The sequence below is a fragment of the Scedosporium apiospermum genome (genome assembly GCF_000732125.1).
Source record: "Scedosporium apiospermum strain IHEM 14462 chromosome Unknown SEQ_SAPIO_0107, whole genome shotgun sequence".
In the NCBI taxonomy this organism is placed as follows: domain Eukaryota; kingdom Fungi; phylum Ascomycota; class Sordariomycetes; order Microascales; family Microascaceae; genus Scedosporium; species Scedosporium apiospermum.
In genome coordinates, this window is record NW_015971808.1 from 14,159 (window position 1) to 35,699 (window position 21,541).

A 21,541-nucleotide genomic window follows, 5' to 3' on the forward strand; every position below is an offset into this window, starting at 1 on the left:
TGCGACTCCCTCTGTTGGGTCCCGCTCCTCAGGTGATATGATCCCCCGACGAAAGTCGAAGGAATCGCTTCCTGCGCTGCGTGCGGATAGCTAGGGCCAAGGGCACGGACCCCTTCTTGCCCTCACTCCTGAGAGAGCCATGACATGTCAAGTGGCGTTTCCCCTTATTTTCGCACTTGCAGGCACTTGCTCCAGCAGCGTTGATCGGGCGTTGTCGTACATAAACTACAATCCACAGTTGCGCATTTCCATCCACAACACCCTGGCGGTCTATCCTCTACGTAGAGTCTTGATTGGCTCACTCGGTTCAATTGTCAGGGCTGACGAGCAAGTCGAAGACATTGGTGCTAACTGCCTGTTAGTGCATTGGCCTGGCCCACTCACACACTTCGAATACCCCAGCTGCTCGAGTCCAGGGGGCGAATCAGGACGAAGACCTTCAGGCCTGGCCTTACCCAGAACGTAACCTTCTCTAGGAAATCAGCCGATGGCGCTCTTAAAAGAGGAAAATGCATGAGACTTCACACATCGTTAATCGCCCCTCTTTTAAACTAGTCTCTAGTGTTCGATTTTTTTTTTTCTCTTAATCACGATGTGGAATATTCAGAATGATCGACGATGGATGATTGCCAACAGGGGATAAGCTAGAAAATATGGAAGATGCAAGAAGATCTCTTGGCAGGAGCAGGACTTGACGACACTGATCATTGATGCCATCGATGCATTTTACGTTCACCCGTATCCCCTACACTCCACTACCTCGTACTTCATTGTGAGGAATCCCCATGAGTGAACCCTACTCCACGCTCCTCTAGATGTACCTTTGTCAAAACGGACAGACTCGACAATACTGAGGTGGTATTCAAGCGGATTAACATATCAAAGTTTAATCGGCCAGTCCTTGCCCTTAGTGGCTCACATCAGTGTCCGAATGGTCCAACGAATGCTGCTGAACAAACTCTCCTCCACACCTCCGAGCAAGACTCGATCTCCTGACATGGGCCAAAAAATTTTAAACAAATTAAGATGGACGAGCCTAACTCGGTTTTGTGAAGCATGGAAAATCCTAACCGTTGTTGGTAACAAGTAGGTCGACTTAAAGCATATCCGTTCCTGACAACAGTTCGATGCCCCTGTCCATGTGGCGTAACGTTTCCCCGCGTTCTCGATCCAAATATCCACTGATGCCGGAGGAGCAGGAAAACCGCCCCAGTGGCTTGATCTAATTTACAAGGTGTCGACATGCGATGTCCCTTTTCGATCTACATATTTCTTCTCTTACATGCCCATTTTTTCCCTCTCTTCTTTTTTTTTTTTTTTTTTTTTTTTTTTTTTTTCCCCCGTTGTTGGACCTGATAAGAAGAGCAGATCCAGTGAGCCCCTGCATCCTCCAATCTTTTCCCCCTCGGTTCCAGCGGCTTGCTGCCTCGTGATGCTGGACAACAGACGACGGAGATCCCCCCCACCATGAGATTACGACACGTACTTGCCCCAGCGGCGGCCCTGCTGCTCAGTTGCGTCCCAGTAACGCTCTGCCAGGGCCTCTCGTCTGCCCTCGGCTCCCTTCCCGACTGTGCGGTATGGAGACACATACCCTTTGCCCTCTTTGTGTCTCTCTTCTAACCCACCCTTGTCTACAGATCGATTGTCTCAAGACCTCCATCGCCAATTCGCCTTGCACCATCGATGATACGCCGTGCCTATGCACCAACTCCGATCTTCAGGATGCCATCACAAACTGTGTGCTCTCCTCGTGCACGGTGAAGGGGTCCCTCCGTAAGCGTGGACTTCCCTCTCCTTTTTTTTTTTTTTTTTTTTTTTTTTTTTTTCCCTTGCCTCCATCACCGATGCAATATCGCTAATGATCGATGCATATACGTAAGATGCGAAAAATGTCACCCAAACCATTTGCAATGCGCCCGTACGGGATACATCACGGGCTATCAAGGACCTCACTACCATTCTCAGCACAATCGCTGGAGTCCTGGTCGCCGGGCGAATCATATTCAAACACTTCGTGGCGAAGATGGGGCTGTCTCTAGACGACTGGTTCATCGTCCTCACTGCTATTGTTGGCGCACCGAATAGAGCCATTGTCGTCCATGGCACTGGAGCGAATGGCGTCGGGCGGGACATCTGGACCCTGCCATTCGACATGATAACGCGATTCGGCAAGTTCTTTTACATCATGGAGATCTTGTACTTTGCAGAGCTCGCTCTACTGAAAGTGTCGATCCTGTTCTTCTACCTCCGTATCTTTCCGGACACGCGCATTCGACAAGTCCTCTGGGTGACACAGACCCTAAATGTGCTGGTTGGGGTAGCCTTCGTTATCGCCGCTATTTTCCCTTGCACCCCGATCAGCTACTTCTGGACGAAATGGGATGGCGAGGGGCAGGGCAAATGCATCAATATCAATGCTCTGGCGTGGGCTAATGCGATCATCAGCATTGTGCTGGATATATGGATGCTCGCCATCCCGCTAAGCCAACTACCTAAAATTAAACTGCATTGGAAGAGGAAGGTTGGCATCGCCTTAATGTTCTTCGTCGGCACCTTGTAAGCCAATCGTTCCCAAGCACGAATGAATGCTGCGCACCCCTGCCCCCCCACTACTATTCTAACTCTAGATCTCTTCACTTTCAGTGTCACCATCGTCAGTATCCTCCGTCTGCATTCGTGCGTAACATACGCGAACTCTCGCAATCCGACCTGGGATAATGCGCCTATTACTAAATGGTCCGTCATCGAGATTAACATAGGGATCATGTGCGCCTGCATGCCGACTCTCCGCCTTGCCCTAGCTCGTGTCTTTACAATCTTCCAAGAGTCGACTGTCCGCACCGGTTACGGGGCTGGATACGGAGCCGGATACCAAAACCAAGCCAGCAAGGTAACGACTAGCCATGCCGTGGCCACGTTCAATGGACAGTCACCTAAAGGAACACAGCCACCCGACCGTGCGATTTTGTGTAAGAAGACTTTTGATATACAATACAGCGATGAGTCGAGTTTGGTTCAGATGCGAGATTTGTCGGTGAGGCCGACAACGAGCGATGCGTCGTCAGGGATAGACCCCTAAGATGTGTTGGGTGTTGGGCGTTTGGATGATGGTGGCGGATGGTTGGTAAGATTATTATTAGGTGGACTTAACGTACGCTGAAGAAACATATGGATGTTGGATGGTGACTCATACTCTAATGTTAGATCAGCCCTACATTAAATAGATCATGGTTATGACTATCCTGGCGCAATAGCGGTCGTACTACTAGTTGGTGTTACACACCAACCATGTCCACGAAGAGTTGACCCTGGTGGTTTCGAAATCGTCATTCCGCACCGAACTCGAAGGTCATGAATCGTACGTAGTGTTTGAAATGTCACTCAAGGCGTAGGCTATATCCAATCTAGACAGGAATCACTGTCATCCATCAGCGAAGAACACACAGGGCTCAACCACATGTACCCCAGGCTAAGTGCAAATGTACGTCAACATAATTATCGGGTTTTATCTACAAAGCGCTCGCTTCCCTTTCACCATTGTGCATTCGGGGTTGGATACTTAGGAAATATTGCTTGTAACCACAGTGTAGGTCTTGAGCTGCTCCAAGGCCTCGACACACTTCTTCTTGATGACCTCGGCGTGTTTCTCCGATCGAGGAATTATGTTATAGGAGAATGGTAGCAGTACAGAGTTGAATCCATCAATCAAATTTCTGACCCTAATACAACGCAACAATGAAGGAAGTCGGCTGGTTTACGAAACCTTTCCTCACCTCTTTCCTGCTAGGAATCGGAGTCTTTCTCTACGGATACTATGCGCTTGCTTTCATCTATCTCCTTCCCTCCGACTTCCTGAAACACGCGGCTAACCTAACATACACCTCTGTAGCGACCCTGGTATCATCACGTCCAGTTTGGCTCTCAAGTCTTTCCTAAGCCACTTCGGCAATCCCGATACCCCGCTGAAAGGAGCCATTGTCTCGGTCTATCAGGCAGGAAGTATAAATCTATTCGTGAGGGTCAATAACTTTGGTGCTGACTGTAAAGTTCAGCATGGCTGCGTAGTGCTTCGGTTGGCTATACTAGCGATACCTTCGGTCGTCGCAAGGCGATTGCATTCGGATGCATATTTGGAGTAATCAGTGGCGCGTTGATGGCGGGCGCTGCCCTGCGTAAGCGACTAATTTCCAAGGCAAGATGCGGCATAAAATGCATTCTAACTAGAGCTTTTATACTAGTTATTTTGGTCGTCTCTTGATCGGATACGCCGTTGACTATCACCAGTGTCGCTCCTGTTTTTGTCGCTGAGACATTTTTTTAATACTTAGCGCCTTCCCCCTTCCGCTCCTCGCCGCTCTTGCCGGTTTTGCCATCCGCAGCTCACATCATAGAGCCAAGTTGTGAGGCAACTTGGCCATTTGGCTTTCTTGAACACGAAATACAAGATACACCACTAGCTACCGCTCATCACACGCAGCTACGCGCTGGCATCGACTTTTAAGCATGTGATATTTCCTATTCCTCCGGGTGGGCTTTGCTCAATCCGAGTACTTGAGCTCCCTTCCCTCCGCAGACAGTGCACTCTAACAAGATACGTTTGTGTAGAATATCTACAGCAATACTTTCTCCCTTCAACCGGCTTTTACGATCCATTTCAGGCATATAGTCTGGGTATGACATATTGCCCCGGAGGGAAGGGAGGAGTGGTAAGGATCGTGGAGCCGCAACGTGTGGCTTTCTTGTTGTATGCTGGGCCCGTGATAGTCGATAGGTTGGTGATCTGGCTGCCCGACAATAGTAGCATCCCGTGGACCCTCAATAAAAGGCCTCTGTTGAGTCTAGCATCACAGGTGTCGGCAGGGTCGGTCGTAAAGTAGCCAGGAAGCCGGTATATGTAAAGGGAGAAGTTGTTGGCTGGAGTCGACCGGAGATTGGCGCCTCTTTATACTTCGAACAGCCGAATGTGCACGGCCCTAGCACAAGACCAGGCAACAGCAGTTGGGCTGGCGGCGCCGTTATCCGCATCGCGGGATCTCGAGCCTGCGCCTTCTACTGTCGGTCACAAACGTTTGGGAGGCCTCCCCGCAAAGTGCCGATACCAGCTGTGGCCTTATACTCCTATGGGCCGCCCTGCCCAAGTCCTCTGGAACCAGCAAGTATGTATATCAGGGGTATCACTGAAACGGAGCAGTGCAGCCTGCCCGGTCACCACAGAAATGAAACAAAAGAAACAGACTGTCAAATGGTCTAAATGGTTCCCGCAAGAAGCTGCTGCAGTTCTCCTTGCAGAAATGGTAATGGGACGTCGAAATAGTTGATGAATGGAAATAGAGCCAGATCATGAAGAAAGGAGACTTCCAAATAGGGGGAAGTCAAGAAACATGTAAGTGTCAAATAGAGGACACTTGGGCATACAAAACAATAGAAGACCTGTCTAGAGTCACCACACAGGATGATCCATGAGAAATTAGTAAAAGGAAGTCAATTAAAAGAAAGACTGACAACTGATCACTTGAGGAACTTTAAGGAAGTTGTTATTATTCCTCTTAAGAGAGGAAAGAAAAGAAAAGAAAAGAAAAGAAATAACAATGCCCCTGGCCCATGGTAAGGAACAATATTTCTCCGCCTCAATTCTTGCGGTCCCATGAGAGAACTGCACCATTTCCACCGCTGTCACCTTCTTCCCCATTACACTATCCTATTAGCAGATCCAGAGTCGCACAGTCATATCCCGGGATGCTAATGCGAGGACTTTCGAGTCAGGTGAGAAGGCAACTGAATTGATATGGCCCCTGTGGCTGTTGAGTGTCTGTTGTAGCCGTCCTGTTACTAGGTTCCAGAGTTGTACTGCCTTATCTTCCGATGCTAATGCAAGGAATTTCGAGTCAGGTGAGAAGGTAATTGAATAGACATAGTCGCTGTTGAGTGTCTGTTGTAGCTGTCCTGTTGCTGGATCCCAGAGTTGTACTATCTTATTTACTGATACTGATATGAGGACTTTCGAGTTGGGTGAGAAGGCAACCGAATTGATATGGTTACTGTGGCTGTTGAGTGTCTGTCGTAGCTGTCCTGTTACTGGATCCCAGAGTCGCACCGTCTTATCCATCGATGCTGATACTATGACTTTCGAGTTGGGTGAAAAGGCAACCCAAAAGACATAAGCGCTGTGGCCGTGGAGTGTCCGTCGCCGCCGTCCTGTTGCCAGATCCCAGAGTGGTACTGTTGTATCCTCCGATGCAGCTAATGCGAGGACTTTCGAGTCTGGTGAGAAGGCAACCGACCAGACATAGTTGCTGCTGAGCGTCTGTTGTAACTGTCCTGTTTGCTGGATCCCAGAGTCGTACCGTCTTATCCAACGATGCTGATACGAGGACTTTCGAGTCGGGTGAGAAGGCAACCAAATAGACAACGTTGCTGTGGCCGTTGAGCGTCTGTTGTAGTTGCCATATGGTAATGGCACTGTTCTCCATGAGCATCTGTATATTAGACTCGTGTCCGCCTAATCTAGCATGCCAGAATGCTGTGCGAGAGTCTTTATCAGTGGCATTAACATCAGCACCCTTCTCTAGGAGCAATCTTACCATATCGATATACCCCCTGCTTGAGGCTGCAATTAATGGCGTCCATCCGTCCTTATTTGTGACAGCAATGTTGGCACCCCTGCTAATAAGTAGTTCAACCATTTCAACATCGTCCTTCTCAACAGCCCATAGAAGCAGCTTCCCACTGTCCATCCTTTGTAACTTGTAATCGTCTTCATCCCTATTTGCAGGCCAGAGTTTGTCCCACCGCTTCCAAGCTTGCGACCAGCGTTTAGACATATCCTCCTGTTTTTCTTAGAGCTCTACTTGCCTTTCACCAAGACGACGTAATTCTTCAGACTCATTACTCTCCTCCATAAGTAAAGCACTCCTCTCTTCTTCAAGTTTCCTCAGTTCATTCTCTACACTCTTCAAGTCGATTTTCAACTTCTTTAGCCGCTGACTTCTGCCATCCACTCCCAGGTTCAACCTCTCCTCTTCAGCATCATTTTGCTTCTTTTCTTCCAGTATCCCCACGAGCTCCAGCATTAGATCTGGCTTTTGCAACTCTGTGGTTATATCGATAGTAACATCTGGCGGACGGGGCAGTGCTTCTGGCTCAACGGAAAAAATCGGCTGGTGTAGATCGGGCCTTAATGCTATACTCAGGTGTAGTAGTCCATTGCTAGCGCTATTTGCCCCTGATGATTTTTGCGCTACGTATTCAAGATTTTCGGCCAGCTCCAGAAGTGTCGTGTCTCTGCAGCATATCATAATGTAGCACTGAGCCTTTATGGGAATGCCTTGCTGCTTGAACTCAAGCATTATCACAAAATCTTGGGAATCTTCCTCGCTATAGCGGAATCGAGCTAGTATCTGAGAAATAGCACCACTAGATGATGGGGCTGTCGATATAATCACAGCCCGCTCTCGGTCCCAGTTGGCCTGAGGTGCTACATCAACCAAATCTAGGCCAAGGTCGGCAAATTCCTCAGTATCGTAGAACCAGTATTGTTGATTCGCATCCACAGCCTTCTCGCTTTGGCTGTCAATCTTGATGTAGGTAAGACTGGGCGAAATATCACGCCCAGTCATCGGCTGCAGCACTGCATGACATCCCTTTGGTCTGAAATACTCCTCTGACCCTGATGCCACTTTGATAAGAGGAATCCCAACTACCTGCTGTATATCGTTCAGGGGCCCACAATTCAGCAGCCCGAGTGTTTCGCCAGCAGGAGTAGTAAGCAATGATAAGTGAAGTCGAAGACTGCCACTAAGGATATCGACCGAGTTAAACAGCGTGGTGGATTGTTCGCGGGAGACAATCTGCCAGGAATTTGCGAAATCTGATGGGGAGGCCGCCAGAATTCTCCCAGGTATGGCTTGGCCGGGGTTACTGATGGGTGATTGGATACTATAGCCCCACGCCAGGATGGAATGGTCTCTCGTTTTCTTCATAACCTGTTCCTGCAGCCGGAAGAAAGCCTGGTCACTACCCTCGCCATATACCATCGGCATAGTCACCCCGAATATTCCCAAAAGACAGTATGCGAGGTCTTCCTTTCTTTTGGTATCTCTTCGCGCAGCCCACGACATGCGCTGGGCAACGCTCGCATCATGCAGCTCAGTAAACCCCAGCAGGAATTGATGAGGCACACCAGTGATTTTCCGGATGATGCCCCCCATGGCTCCCTTGTTCCCTAGGTAGTCCCATGTAGAGCTGTAAAACCGTAATTCTTTCGGCGCAAGAAGTTCTTGCAAGGTCCATCCCCTCCCGAACCATCGGCTTTTCCGAAACTTGGATCCAGGCTTCCGGGGCTTGTCGCAACTAGGAACGTCAGGCAGATAAGCATAGCAAAGAGAAGCACGCTTATACCATCGAAACATGGAATTGATAGCCTCGCTGAGCTCCACTAGGTTGGTTTTATCAATACAGCAGGTATCAATCCACACGTAGGCGAGGCCATCTTTCTCGGCTTGTCGACAGCTTCCCTGGAACTTGACTGACCCGATGCCGGGCTTATCGATTCTTCCCTCTTCAACGTCACGGAAAGTGAGCTCCTCGCAGTCATCTCCCCAAGTGTGCGATAGTATGGCGTACGGTGGAGCTTCGTAGTCGAGGACCTCCTCTAACTTGCGTGTCTTGACGTTGATTAGGTGCATTTTGAGGTCTTGCAGATGACCTGAGTAAGTAGGGGTGGATCAAGTGGGGAGGCATGAAAATCGACGGTTGTATCCGTACGTGCTGTAGTCGGTGTCCGCTATAGGGCTGTAACTAGTTAGGAGCTGTGCCTCCCAAAACTGCCATGGCCACAGTAAATTTAGCTCTGTAGACCGAGGGTGGACTTGAGATACTGAGTTGGTAAGGTTTGGGTACATTCGCGTCAGGCTGGACTACTGAAAGACTAGAAGTGCGGGGCTCGTGTGACTGGACGTGTGCCATCGCCCGTGGCGCTATCATAATTAGTAAGGGATTGGTGAGGCTTGCTGACGAGATGATTCCCACGCTCATCTAACATGCAATGAGTATGTGATTTTAGCACATCACGAAATAGAGAGCGGTCTGGCGCGGCAGAACCAAGGGACCAATGACCTGGAGGAGCGCCCCTAGGGGACGGTCTGGTCAGGCAGGAGCGACGGCAATGGACAAGCGCTATAAGAGATTAAAGGACGTACTCAAAGCCCCAGTCAAACCAGTCAAACCGCCTAGTTTACTCTTCCCTTGGCAGTGGTGTTTCGCTGTGGAGTGTAGACTGACTTGATCAGACGCTACAATTGTACGCACTGTATGTACCTCTACACTCTCCGAGAGCTAGCGTAAGCTTCGAGCCGCTCTATTACCTAGTGCTACAGTATCTAATAGTCCCTGCTCGAGGCCTGTTTGGCCTGGAACAATTTAGGAACGGGTGAACCCAGTCATACTTGGAGTGGGCCGGGAACTAGTTTACTTCGTGCCTTCTTCGCGTCAACTGGTCAATTCACGTGAATTCGCACGAACTTGACAATGCCAGCTCGGCTGCCCTCAACTTCATGACAAACTTCCTTGTGGTATCACAAATTCACAACGCAAATCTGTTCGAGGCCGGATCGGCTTATTCGGGGACTGCGCATGCCTGTTTCGTAGGGGCTCCGTCGGCAACCCCTATGCCGCCTAACCAAACATGTGCCCAGGATGCCGGGCACACTGCACCGGTCAATGAAGAGCTGACACTCCAGTTCTTCGGACTAATTTAACTAATGAAAGGGAGGGCAAGCAATAGACGAGACACATGCAACTAATTCGTGTCACGGGTGGCACAGACAGTAGCCTCGTGATTTAATATTAAGCAAACTCATGATTTACTAGTCCCACAGATGTTCCTCCAAGCTGCTGGAGATCGCACAAAGGTTGGCAGACTCACGACTCAACTCTCCGAGGGAGGCCAATATTATCAATGGAACCGGGGAAGGAACAATCTTTACAGGAGTTTGGAGATTTGAAATCCTTGGGGTTGCTTTCAAGGTGATGGCAATGGGCTGCGTAGTCTAATATTGAGTTGGGGTCGGTGCTTTTGGGGGGGGCGGGGGGATTCGAGGAACCTCCCCAACAGATCATGGCTCCATAAGGTTGTAAATTTTTTGAATGTCGCGGAGCATGGCCTCGTGGTCGATTTTCAGATCCTTAAGCAGGCCATCGCGGAAGTCAAAGACCCATCCGTGCACGACAGGATACTGGTTTTTAGCGTAGGACTCTTGCACGCTGGCGGTCTTGATAACGTTCTTGCACTGCTCTATGACGTTGAGCTCGACTAGCCGATCGAATCTCTTCTGGTCATCCTTGATAGCGTCGAGCTCGGTTTCGTACAGTCTGTAGACGTCGCGGATATTTCTCAGCCATGGATTGAGAATTCCAAGATCCTTGGGTGTCAAGGCAGCCTCGACTCCTCCGCAGCCATAATGGCCACAGACGACAATATGCTTGACTTTGAGATGCCTCACAGCATACTCGATGACTGCCATAGAGTTGAGGTCGATGTTGCAGACTAGATTGGCAATATTGCGGTGGATGAAGGCCTCGCCGGGCTCAAGGCCGGTGATCAGCTCGGCGGGAATCCGGGAATCGCTGCATCCTATCCAGAGATATTCAGGTTTCTGGCCTTCGCAAAGCTTGTTGAAGAACTCCGGATCCTTCTTGCGCTTGCTGGCCGCCCACGCGCGATTATTGTCGAAAACACGGCTGTGGCTCTGTTGGAGGTAGCTGACGATATCTTGACTGCCTCCTTCGCCCATCGTGACGCGTTTGGCCTTTTTGTATCCGTCGTAAGAATGGCTATGGGAAGAGCAGAATCGAAAGGATGTACGGGCAGCAGTTTTGGTTGCCCCAAGGTGATGGAAACGGAGCACCGAAATCCGGGCTAAAATGCGCATTTTTCACTGGGGGAAAAGAGGAGAAGGCGTAGCTCAACGTAGCGCTGAGTCAATGAGATCAAGCTGGATCAAGGTTTTTCCCCGGGCCACCATCCAAGTCCCCGACCATTCATTGTTGTCGATTCTCCACCAGAAACACGCTAATTAGAAATCTGCCGCTTTTCACCACCTTCGTCGACATCAAATTCGCAGTAAGGTTTCGTTGGGCGAGCCACTCATTAACCCGCATTGAACCGCGCCCCGGATTCCCATCGGCTGAGGTTATAAATGCTGACCAGTCAAAAGACCTGCCAGGACCCGAAGCGGGAGGATTGTTGCACGGCCAGACAAAGTCAATTAGGCCAGGATAGGATTAATCTTTCTAGACTTGAAAGGTAACCTTTTGTGGATGGGGCAGAAGGGACGAAAAATAGAGGCGAAGAGGACGGTAGAGGAAAAAGAAAAAAAAATTGCGATTTTCTAACCTTCTAAGAGCTCCAATGACAGCTTGGCCACTGATCACGGTACTACCGCTTGAGCTGCTCGGTTGGAAGTTCTTTCCCCAAAGAGCGCCGGGTCGGAAAACTCCGGGACGCGAAATGAAGGACAACTGGCTTCTAGGACATCCCGGCTTCAATCATGCACCAGATCCGTCTGAACACAGGTCTCTGTAACAGACGTAGCACAGACTCGATCTCGGAGCGATCCAATTTGGGAACCTGTCCACCCCGCACTCGAGATTCAGACACACGCTCGACGGCGTTGATGGCTTTGTCCGTGTCCTCATCCTTGTCTCCAAGCCAGAGAATCCTGTCAATGGCGCGGTGGTAGATGCGGTGAGTCATGGCGACGTGGCACTCCCGCTCTGCATCTTCTTCCATATTGATACAAAGGGCATCGATCCAAACTTTCACGGGTAAGTATTTATCTCGAATTTTTCGGAGGGAATCTCTCAAGCTTGTTGACACAGGAAACCTTCTCTCCTGGGAGTAGACGGGATGTCGGAACTCGTATTGTCACCGTCGCTCTGCATCCTGGGGCATCCGCTGGCCACCCACAATAAGCTGGTCATCCTCTGAATCTACTCGAGTGTACGAGAGCGCTCGGAACGGAGGAAGATTGAATGCATCGAGCTTGTAGGTCTGGATACTGCAGTGGATCGGGGATGAGAATGCTCCCGGGAGGAGCTCAGCCAGGCGGAATTCTTCCGAGTCGAGACTGGTGAAGACGAATGCCGGATCGAGGGTGTAGATCCAGGAACTTCAACTGTGAAGGGGCCGTCATCGCATTCGATAAGGGCGACAGGCCGACGCCCATTCCCTTCATCCTGTAATGGTTCAACCACGTTAAACGTCTGAACGCGGATACTCAAGTTTTATAGAATAATCTTTCGAAAAGCCAGCGTTAGGAGACTCTGGTAATACCCACCGCCTTGCAGTCATGGGGCCTTCAACTCTTCAACTTGAACCAGGATCCTCTTGTCAGAGCGGGAGTTAATTGAACCGATGCTTTAAACTCCTTCTAAGTACTGTATTGGTGGAAAGCGAAATAGGTACATATCCGGACTTATATCTGATACTCTTCACTTCACATCGGGTCTCTGGGTCAAGAACAAGCTAGTATCGATGCATTCCAAACAGTGTTGAATGACGGTGATAGGTAGGAGTTCACGGCCATTTAGTCACAAAGTAGAGGTGCAGTATTTTGAAAGACTCATACATCATCCACTCCTGTTAAATTCACTCCCTGAAAACGGACCCCACCGAAAGGACATCGAGCCGGTCCCGTTCATTCTCAGTCAAGGGTTCCTGCCACCGCTTCGGGTCAATTTTAAACCCGCGCCGATGCCACTCCTCAAACGCCGCCATGTCGACGGTGTGATAGGGGATGTCGAGGTCGGCGGCTACCTGGCCTTGGAAGATGCTGTCGGCCAAGCCGAGCAACGACTTCTCTTTCGGCACGCCCATGATCTCCATTCGCCGGCGCTCCTTGTCCTCCTCCTGCTTCAGCATCTGCTCGTACTTTTTCGAACCGGGGTTGAGCCTGGGCTTGCTCCGGGGTCTCGTGGCTGCTAGCACCTTTTTGTAGCTGAGTTTGTACCCGAGCACGTCGCGCACGGGAAGGCCATCGGGTCCCCTGTTGAGCACCTTGGTGACTTCTCCCGATTTTGATAGCGAGTTTTTCATGGTCTTCGTGATGACATCGCCGGGGCGGCTGATGGAGCGTTCTTTGCTAGTTTTTCGGGTCTTGGGTGGTTGCCAGGCTGCAGAGGGAGAGGCATCTGTTCCGGGAGAGGCGGTTGTCGTGGTTGTGGTGGATTTCTTTGCTGTAGATTTTGTGGGAGTAGATTTCTTGATGGGAGTAGGTCGGGCAGCACGGCGGGCTGTTGCCCTCGTTGTCGCTCTTGTAATGGCGGGCATCTTTGAGAAAATGGAGTAGATGGTGTGCTTTCTATACACGTAGAAAAGGGGATATGACTCTAGAAGATGAGGCCGGCCTCATCCCTTGGTGGTGTGATAAATGTGTGCTCAATCAACGATGTGATGAAGGCCAAAACGCGTTGGGGCGACGCGACTGCCTCATGCTAATTTTGGAGAGCCCGACACTCGTTTGATTACGTTTGATTACGTACAGCTAGGCGTCCCACTAAAGTCTCCAAAGACGGTATTGATTAGCAAAGGTACTTCGGGTGACTTTTGCGCAACATTCTTCAATCAAACCCAAAATCCACTCCACTAAGTGATTTTCCCAGGTCGCGATGCAAGTAATGTTACATTCCCGTTGGATCTGCCACCAATGTTCTATTTCTGCTCTTCTTCAGCCTGATTGGGAAGTTTCGCCTTTCAGTAGAGTATCGTGACCCGGCAATACACGACACGCAAAGTGTAAATTAAGCCTCAGACGCCAACTATCCTCCCACCATCGGACATCACCCCAGGCCGATCAGGCGACCACAAACCCAACCGCGCCAGCTAGGGCCCCTAACGCCCAAGCGATACTGCCTTGCAGACTCCTCGCTGCACCCTCTCCCGAGCCCCCATTCCCGAGAGGAAAGCCTCTTCCTAGAAACGAATCTTCATCATATAAATCATCCTCATCCTGGTCATCGTCGGCATCGGTATCATCGTCGGGTACGGCCGGAGGCGGCGCAGCGGTCGGCCTCGCGGGCGGTTCTGTCGCCGTTATGCTCGGCTCCGCAGTGAGCGAAGCAGGGGTGAAGAACTTGGCGTCGGTGACGAGCGGGAGCACGGTCTGCGTATTCTTGTAGCCGTCGGCGGTCATGAAGAAGGTCTCCCATGTCGTGCGCAGGTTGTCGGACACGCCGCAGCCGGGGGTGGCAGCGGGAGACCACTGGCAGAAGTGGACGTACGTTCTAAGAGCAGGTAGAATGTCAGGTTAGCGACGCAGATGCTAAGGCGTCGAGGGAGAATCGCATTTGGGAACTCGAGAGACTCACACGGTGCCGTCATATTCCGTGTGTCTGGCGCGGCGGGTGTTTTGCGTGAGCGTAAACGGCGTGAGGGTGCTGCATACATCCGCCGTGGCAGTCTCCGGACACCCAATCGAATAGTAGGTGCCACCGCCCATCTAGAGGTAAAGTGCGCACGTTGGTCAGGGACATTGCTGCGATGAAAGATTTTGGAAGTCGTTCTGAGAATGATGTGTTTCTTACCTCGGACAGACTGGAGGCGATCCAGCCAAGTCCATGTTCCCAGGCCATCGACACGGTCACGCTATCCTGGGCCAGCGCGACCTGGCAACTCCAAGCTGCGAGGAACAAGGCGTGAAAATTCATGGTGGCGGAGAGTTTTGATGTGTTTGGAGCGTGTCTTCAAGCGGTGGGCGCTTTTACGCGCGCATGAAAAGCAAAGGGAGACGGAAGAGTGCAAAAACCCCGCTTCATCGGGGGAGATTATTGAGGTTGGGTGTTGTTCTTTTTTGAGGTTTGTTTCCCCAGCTTGGATGTGCAGGATGCCAAGATGCCAAGCACCGATGCTTACGAGGGCGTTGGTTGTATCCTGGTCTTGGCTTTTACATGGGGATCCTGCAAAGGCTACCTGCGCGGCGTTTGGCGATAGGTAACAGCTTTTGTTTCTGGTTCTCTTAGGTCGCAGTAATATCAAGGTAATGTTTCTTACGGATTGTTATAGACCAAGACTGGCGTGAAACTGAAATGTAGGATACAGCTAGGTGTGTTAGGTATTTAATACAAGTGTCCAGTGTCAACCTACGCATATAGTGTGGTGGCGACCTTCTGGTCTCAAATAGTTATTTGCCATAAAACTATTGTTAGAAGGTCAAGCATAACTAGCTGCTAGCAGCCTTATTTTAATATTGATCAATGATCTATGTAACAGTATGGATTACTATAGGTTGGGGACATGATGTAGAGAGCGGAAAATTTTGTGAAAATATCATCTGCATGGGCTATAAATGGGTACTTTGAAGGTAGCTAATCTCGCATTTTACCAAAAAAAAAAAAAAAAAAAAAAAAGGAATAAAAAAAAAAGCTAAAAAAAAAAACTGGGTACAAGCCAGGGTTCTCCCAGCGCTGTATCTAACAATTCCTTTACTCTCGCATCTTCCTCCAGCTTAATCCCTGCTCCTTCGCTCGGTCTGCAACGCGCACGCAATCGGTAAAATGTCGGTTCCACAGCTGTGCGGCATGAAAGGGTGTGCGTGCGGAGCTAGAATTGCCAGAAGTGGAATTCCAAAGCTGAGGCGGATTGTGATCAATATTGTGATTCTGCATTGAAGGTACAGCCTCTGGCTCTTCTAGGAGGCCTAAACCAACCACACATCCAACCAATCACGGCAAGTTGAATTCTATCGAATATCACTTCAGTTGTCGGTGGCCTGAACTAGAAGTTGACAATAGTTCGCCCCAAGGAAGCCTGCAATGTTCCGTGGGTCACCCACCCCCCGGAACAGATACCAGGCGCACAACCGTGGCCCCGCGTTGCGTAGACTTACTGAGTCATGCAAGCTCCGTCTGATCGGATATAAGTGATCAGGGAGGGAGAGGCATCATTGTTATCTGTTTATTACGTAGAACTCCTCGGCCATACGCCAAATTCAAAGAGTCCAGAAGCTCTGCCTGCTACATTGACTCGAATGTTTGGTAGGTCAAGGCTTTGATAAAGAGCGTCAATACTCCAACATCTAAAAACATTACGCCTGAGGAGGGTTATTCGCGGGAGGATGAGTTGGAGAAGAGTGAATAGGTAAAGGGCCGGCGTTAGAAATCTCGGAAGGGGAATGGGCGGGGCCCGGCTGAGATACAACTTGGAGATCGGATCCCACCGGGCGACTTGCGGGAGTCGAAATCGAGTAGTTCTGCATGGGAGGTACCTGGTGAAACAGCACAGGGGGGAAGATAGTGACAGCTGGGGCAGCAGCAAGGTGAGCCTGCTGACCATTGGGCGGGGCGGCGATGCCAAGCTGGACCTGCTGGGCCTGATAGAACGTGGAGGCGTTTTCGGAGCCCTTGAGCGGCACGCCATCACGACCGACGATGATGCGGATGGCGCGGTTCCGGACACTGGTTTCCCAGCAGGCGATGACGAACAGCACGAAGTGCACGATACTGGCGGATTGGCGTTAGCTGGATGTGCGGGCACCAAAAACCTTGCAGGGAAGAGAGGAGAAAACAAAGACGTACGTGATTATGACTCCCAGGGCGACAAGGGCGTTGCGACGCGCCGCGCTGCCCGTTCCTTCGTCGTCATAGCCGATGGCGCAGAAGGACCCAGCGCAAAGCAGGCCCGTAAGGGCGACACCAGTTGCCAGGGTAAGCCAGAGGAAGGAATCGCCGTAGGAGTAGTAATAATAATCGTCATCGTCGTAAGAGGTGGCGGCGATGGCAGCGACGACACCGAGGAGCGCGATGCCCAAGATCAGGGAGAGGGAGCGGAGGACCGTCTTTGAGATCCACATGACTCTCGCCGGGGCTTGGATGACCTTGATCGGCCGCTCCATTGTCGCGAATCGTCGTGACCGGAGAGGTTTTCTTCGGCAGCTCCAAGAGGACGCGCGACTCAAAAGGACAAATGAGACACGAATTTTCTGTTTCTCTCGTTGGGAGTTCGTGAAAGGTGAGGGAAAAAAGATCAAAAGATTCAAAGTTATGACGACGAAAGCACAGCCAAAACAAACGAGGAGGGGTGGGTGTGGAACCTGGTAGATAAAAATAAGCATCTAATTTTAAATTGGTTCCGCGCACCACGGCGAGGCTTGATTGGACGTTTCTGGTCTGCGAAGCGAAGCGAGGGATCTCAGCCGTGAAAGGAGCTGAGAGCCACCACCGCTTTAAGCAACCCAGGTTCTATACGGACCCCGTATTGTACGGGAAATCAACGGCTGACCCCAGAACCTAAACAGGTGGAGCAAAAGCAAATATTGATGGATGGGACTTAGTGACCACACCGAATGGGGTAGAGGCACTAAGCCATATCAGGATGCTTTTGGAGCTGGAGTTGATATTTATTGGGCAGTTTGCCTTCTCTCGTTTAGCTGTACAGAACGGAAGAGTGGACTAAGTCGCTCAGCTGCTCGCGAGATCCGAGCCAACTTGAGCATAGCCATGACTATGATTTGTTCACCTAGTAGTGATAACAAAGAACTCGGCCTTAAACCCCGCGTTGATTGACTTGAAACAACTTCTAACCCAATCGCCACTACCAAGGTAAGTCGCGATGAACGAGGCCTCGACAGCGGGCGGCTCGCCAGGCAACCCAGTCGACCTACCGCGACGCGACGTATGCAAGGACCTACGCCTTTGGAGGTACATATCAAAATTCTATTTCTATTATGAAACCAACAGCGACTACATCTCGTAGCGGCTCTACGCCCTGGCAGCCGAGTTCGCCAGCACAGCGGCGACCTTCCCCTACTGCAACCTGATCCTAGCTTCCATTTAGGCATTGAAGAAACGGATGATCCAGGAGGTCATGGGCCTGTCGGAAACCATCAGCATCTGAAAGAGCGAAACTACCCCATCTGCGTGAACTACAGTTCGGATGGTGTACAGCATGCGTGAGAGGTCTACCCTCACATCCCTCCCCGTGACGTCGACGGCCAGTTGCATGCTCTCGCCGACGCGAAACCAGCAAAGCGAGAGAACGGCATAGAATATACCCAATGGCTAGACCTACTAGATCCCTTTGGATACGGGGAACATGTGAGCATGAGCAAGGACAGTCAACAGCCGCCCACATGTGCAGCTGCTAGCTGTGCAAGTTCGCCTCAAGCCACGCCTCTTGCCCTGCCAATGTCAACATAGAACTTCCCATACAACTCATCGATATCCCACAGGGGTTGTTGGAATCCTATACCTATAAATTAATCCCCTCTATATTATATACGATGACAATAACTAACATATGGAAGCATTATTAAATATGTTATTACCTATCTACACTAATGCTATACTCACCATGTCTACTATAACATCATCCAGTATATAATCGGGCCTCTTTCCAAGATAAAATCTAATATACTACGGTCTCAACCACTCCAGGCGCTGCGTATTTTGACAACCTCTTCATGAGGCCGATCCTCTTTGATGTATACAATCTCCTCTTCTTCATAGATATAAGCTCTCTAAAACCAGTTAATGAGGAGCTTGACATATGTCTAATTATCAGTTGTGTAATTATGGATCTTCTAGGAGCGCCTGCTTCCCCTGCAAACTATCTTCCTGGGGAAGCAGGAACTCCTATTGGAGTATCTCGCCAAAGCCATACCTCTCGTCACTCAAACTTGAACACAGTCTTCTGCCCATGCCTAAGATCCGGCCCTCCTCCGGCCTCAGAATACGACGCCCACCCAACCCTCTCATAAACACGCTCCTGTTTTTTACCCCCCGGCACCCACCCGCCTCAACACGAGAATTCACCGTCTCCGTAACCGTGAACCCAGGATTGAACCTGAAGCGAAACTCCACACTATCCGCCTACCCCACCACCGCCCGTTTCGCCAGCGGTATCAAATGCACTTCATCGCCGGGTCCAACGTGTGGGCCGCTCCGTCCGCCCAATCCCTCCACCACATCAGCCCTTTTTCCTTGATGAGCCCGAAGAGCTTCCGCGTCACCACATCGTCCAGCCAAAAGTAGGTGCCCCTCCACGAGGTCTTGCGGCTCCATCTCGAAGGCGGAAGCGTTCCTTCCACCGTGAGAAACCCGCTTAAAATCCGCCCGTGGGGATCTCCCTTGGCGAGCTGCAGGATTTGCGGGCTCAGCCGTCTCTCCTGGACACCCACACTCAGGTGAGGAGGGGGAAGAACTGCTTGTCCGGGTAGGCCGTCCTGTGGATGATGTGCGGGACCTTGGGGCGGACGAAGACGCTGTGCGTTATTCTGGTGGTCCCTGCCTTTGTGCTTGACCCTAAGCTTGCGCACGCTGTACCCGCCGTCATGGTCGGCTACGCTAGTGGCGGCGAGGCAGATGTAGCAGTTGCCGTAGTACGAGTGCATCTTGGCTGATTCGATGCCCCCAGTCGATTCTGCACTATCCTGGATGATGCGCAGTGCGCCGACGTATGCCCGGGAGAACTAGTCATTTGTAATGGATTTTCCAAATTTCTCTTATTCCATCAATAGACTGCGAACGCCTGTTCAATTTAGGGAAAAGTAGTTGGCCAGTTATCCTTCATCATGCAAGGCAGCGAATTCATTGTCAAGAGAAACTACACTAACTATGTATCGACCCACGCCGTACTAGACCAGCCTTTGGATCATTGCTTGACGGGAAGCGGAACGATTTGAATCCCTTCCAGCTCTTCCACGGGCACCTCTATGTGCTCGGTCTCCTCCACGACAGCGGGATCTGGATTCACATACGTGATGTACAACATCAAGTCCTGATACTGCGAAAAGGCCACATCCTTGAACGTAAATACGTTCCCTCCGGGAAACACATAGTCTCGCACAATCTCTACAGGTACGGTAGGCACTTTCGTACCTACCGTGGTCTGAGCCGTGTTAGTGATCTGCGTAATAATGTGGTTGATCTTGCTAAAGGTGTCGAAGAAGGCATGGGCGCGCTGAATCTCGGTCTCGCGCGTTGGGTCCAAGTACTCCCTGCGCTCACTCACCAGGCGGCCCCACTGGTCGACGGCGAGATCGTACACCTCGGTCAGCGCCACGGCTACGACGTTGCCGCCCTGGTCGTCGAGGAACTTGGAGATCCGCACGTTGACATACTTCTCCTGCTTGACATAGATCCTGGTATCCTGGAACGTGACTTCGCAGCTGTAGTACGTCGCCACACGCAGGCTGCCCAAGCTGCCGTTGCTTCCGGCGTGGTCGAAGCTCTCGGCGCCGTAGTCAAATTTGAGCACCGTGGGCCCCGTGGCGGGCGTGGTGATGTTGGGCTGCTGGCCGGGATCCAGGCTTAGCTTGTACACGGCGTCGACGAGAGGCGTGCCGATGGCGGTTTTTTTGACCGAGACGGTGACCTTGGGCTTGAACATTTGCGTCCGGACGTATGTCTCCAGGTTCTTGCGGAAGTGGTTCGTTAGCGTGTTTCTGTTGATGGAGATGACGCCGTCGTGGTTCTTGATGTGGTTGACCGTGGGCACCCAGTTCCAGGTGATGGCTGGGTTCGTGGTCGGCAAGTGATTGTTGTCCGCAGCGCAGAGGTAGTTGAGGGTCGAGAGCCGCGGTCGTTCTTCCTCGGTAGGCATCGGGTCCGTGTTCTCCACGACCTTGTACGGCGTCACGCTGATATCCATGTCCGTCAGCGTCATCGTCGGCGTCGGTACGCTCGTCTTCGTCGTAGCCAGCTTAAGCACGGCCGACCCGAGAATGGGCTCACCGAGTCTTTGCATCTCCGCAAAGTAGTGCTCCACGAAATAGCGCCGGATGATGTCGTCTACAAAGTCTGTCCTGTGGACAAACTCGACCGACGAGTGAAGTGTCGCCTGGGTGAGATTGAACAGGAGCTGCTGCACGCCATAGACGTTGGAGTCGAAGCTCTTAACCCTTCTCTTGACCTCGGGGCTCAAACGGGCGAACTTGGCCTCATCTTCGCCCTCTAGTGTTCTGAGACGCAGATCGACGTTTGCCCGCACGATCCACGGCTCATCGTGAAGCTCCTGCGCATCGCCGGTAAAAGTCACGCGCAGCTGGAAGGGGTCGAAGTCCGCGCGAACGAAGCGGAACTCGGAACACAAAAGCTGGAAAGTAACCTTGGACGCGTACGAGTTCAACTTGACCGTGTCAGGCGTCTCTTCGTGAGGTGGTTTCCCCAGGCGCGCTTTAATGCCCGTGACGAACCCCAGCTTGAAGAGCCGCATCACGGCCTCTTCTTCTTCTTCCGTCCGACCCTCGAGCGGGATATCGAACGGGTCGGCATTGGCAAGTGCCTTGAACTCATCGTAGGAAGTGAGCTTTGGGGTTGCTTGGGGTTGCATCCGGTCGCGCACGTAGATGAGGTAGATGGGCTTATTGTGCGGATCCTCGCCCAAAGTCGAGAGATAATCGGCCATGGTGACGTTGATACTCTCCTGAGTTACGGCGACGACGTAGTCGTAGCCAAGAGCTGAGAGATTCGAAGGCGGACGCGACAAGGTGGTTTTTGGGGGCTGCACTGGGAAGCCTGAACCTGGCAGACGCTGAATTTTGTCCAT

The 21,541-nt window shown here is 51.2% G+C and overlaps 3 protein-coding genes and 6 pseudogenes across 3 annotated transcripts; 1 reads left to right on the forward strand and 8 right to left on the reverse strand.

Moving 5' to 3' along the window:
• Positions 1–1,467: 1,467 nt before the first annotated feature.
• On the forward strand, positions 1,468–3,082 carry SAPIO_CDS6701 (uncharacterized protein; the record flags this gene model as incomplete). Its single annotated transcript, XM_016788738.1, has 4 exons — positions 1,468–1,578; positions 1,641–1,776; positions 1,884–2,559; positions 2,647–3,082. 4 exons carry the CDS (start codon positions 1,468–1,470, stop codon positions 3,080–3,082), a joined length of 1,359 nt encoding a protein of 452 aa, XP_016641537.1.
• Positions 3,083–6,101: 3,019 nt separating this feature from the next.
• Positions 6,102–6,824, reverse strand: SAPIO_CDS6702 (annotated as a pseudogene; the record flags this gene model as incomplete).
• A 15-nt stretch (positions 6,825–6,839) lies between these two features.
• Positions 6,840–8,687, reverse strand: SAPIO_CDS6703 (annotated as a pseudogene; the record flags this gene model as incomplete).
• A 1,428-nt stretch (positions 8,688–10,115) lies between these two features.
• SAPIO_CDS6704 lies at positions 10,116–10,793 on the reverse strand (annotated as a pseudogene; the record flags this gene model as incomplete).
• Positions 10,794–12,649: 1,856 nt separating this feature from the next.
• SAPIO_CDS6705 lies at positions 12,650–13,330 on the reverse strand (annotated as a pseudogene; the record flags this gene model as incomplete).
• A 523-nt stretch (positions 13,331–13,853) lies between these two features.
• SAPIO_CDS6706 (uncharacterized protein) lies at positions 13,854–14,706 on the reverse strand (the record flags this gene model as incomplete). Its single annotated transcript, XM_016788739.1, has 3 exons — positions 13,854–14,283; positions 14,368–14,498; positions 14,584–14,706. 3 exons carry the CDS (start codon positions 14,704–14,706, stop codon positions 13,854–13,856), a joined length of 684 nt encoding a protein of 227 aa, XP_016641538.1.
• A 1,376-nt stretch (positions 14,707–16,082) lies between these two features.
• On the reverse strand, positions 16,083–16,889 carry SAPIO_CDS6707 (uncharacterized protein; the record flags this gene model as incomplete). The annotated part of the gene is made up of 2 exons (XM_016788740.1): positions 16,083–16,497; positions 16,573–16,889. 2 exons carry the CDS (start codon positions 16,887–16,889, stop codon positions 16,083–16,085), a joined length of 732 nt encoding a protein of 243 aa, XP_016641539.1.
• A 2,007-nt stretch (positions 16,890–18,896) lies between these two features.
• On the reverse strand, positions 18,897–19,385 carry SAPIO_CDS6708 (annotated as a pseudogene; the record flags this gene model as incomplete).
• Positions 19,386–19,645: 260 nt separating this feature from the next.
• SAPIO_CDS6709 lies at positions 19,646–21,541 on the reverse strand (annotated as a pseudogene; the record flags this gene model as incomplete).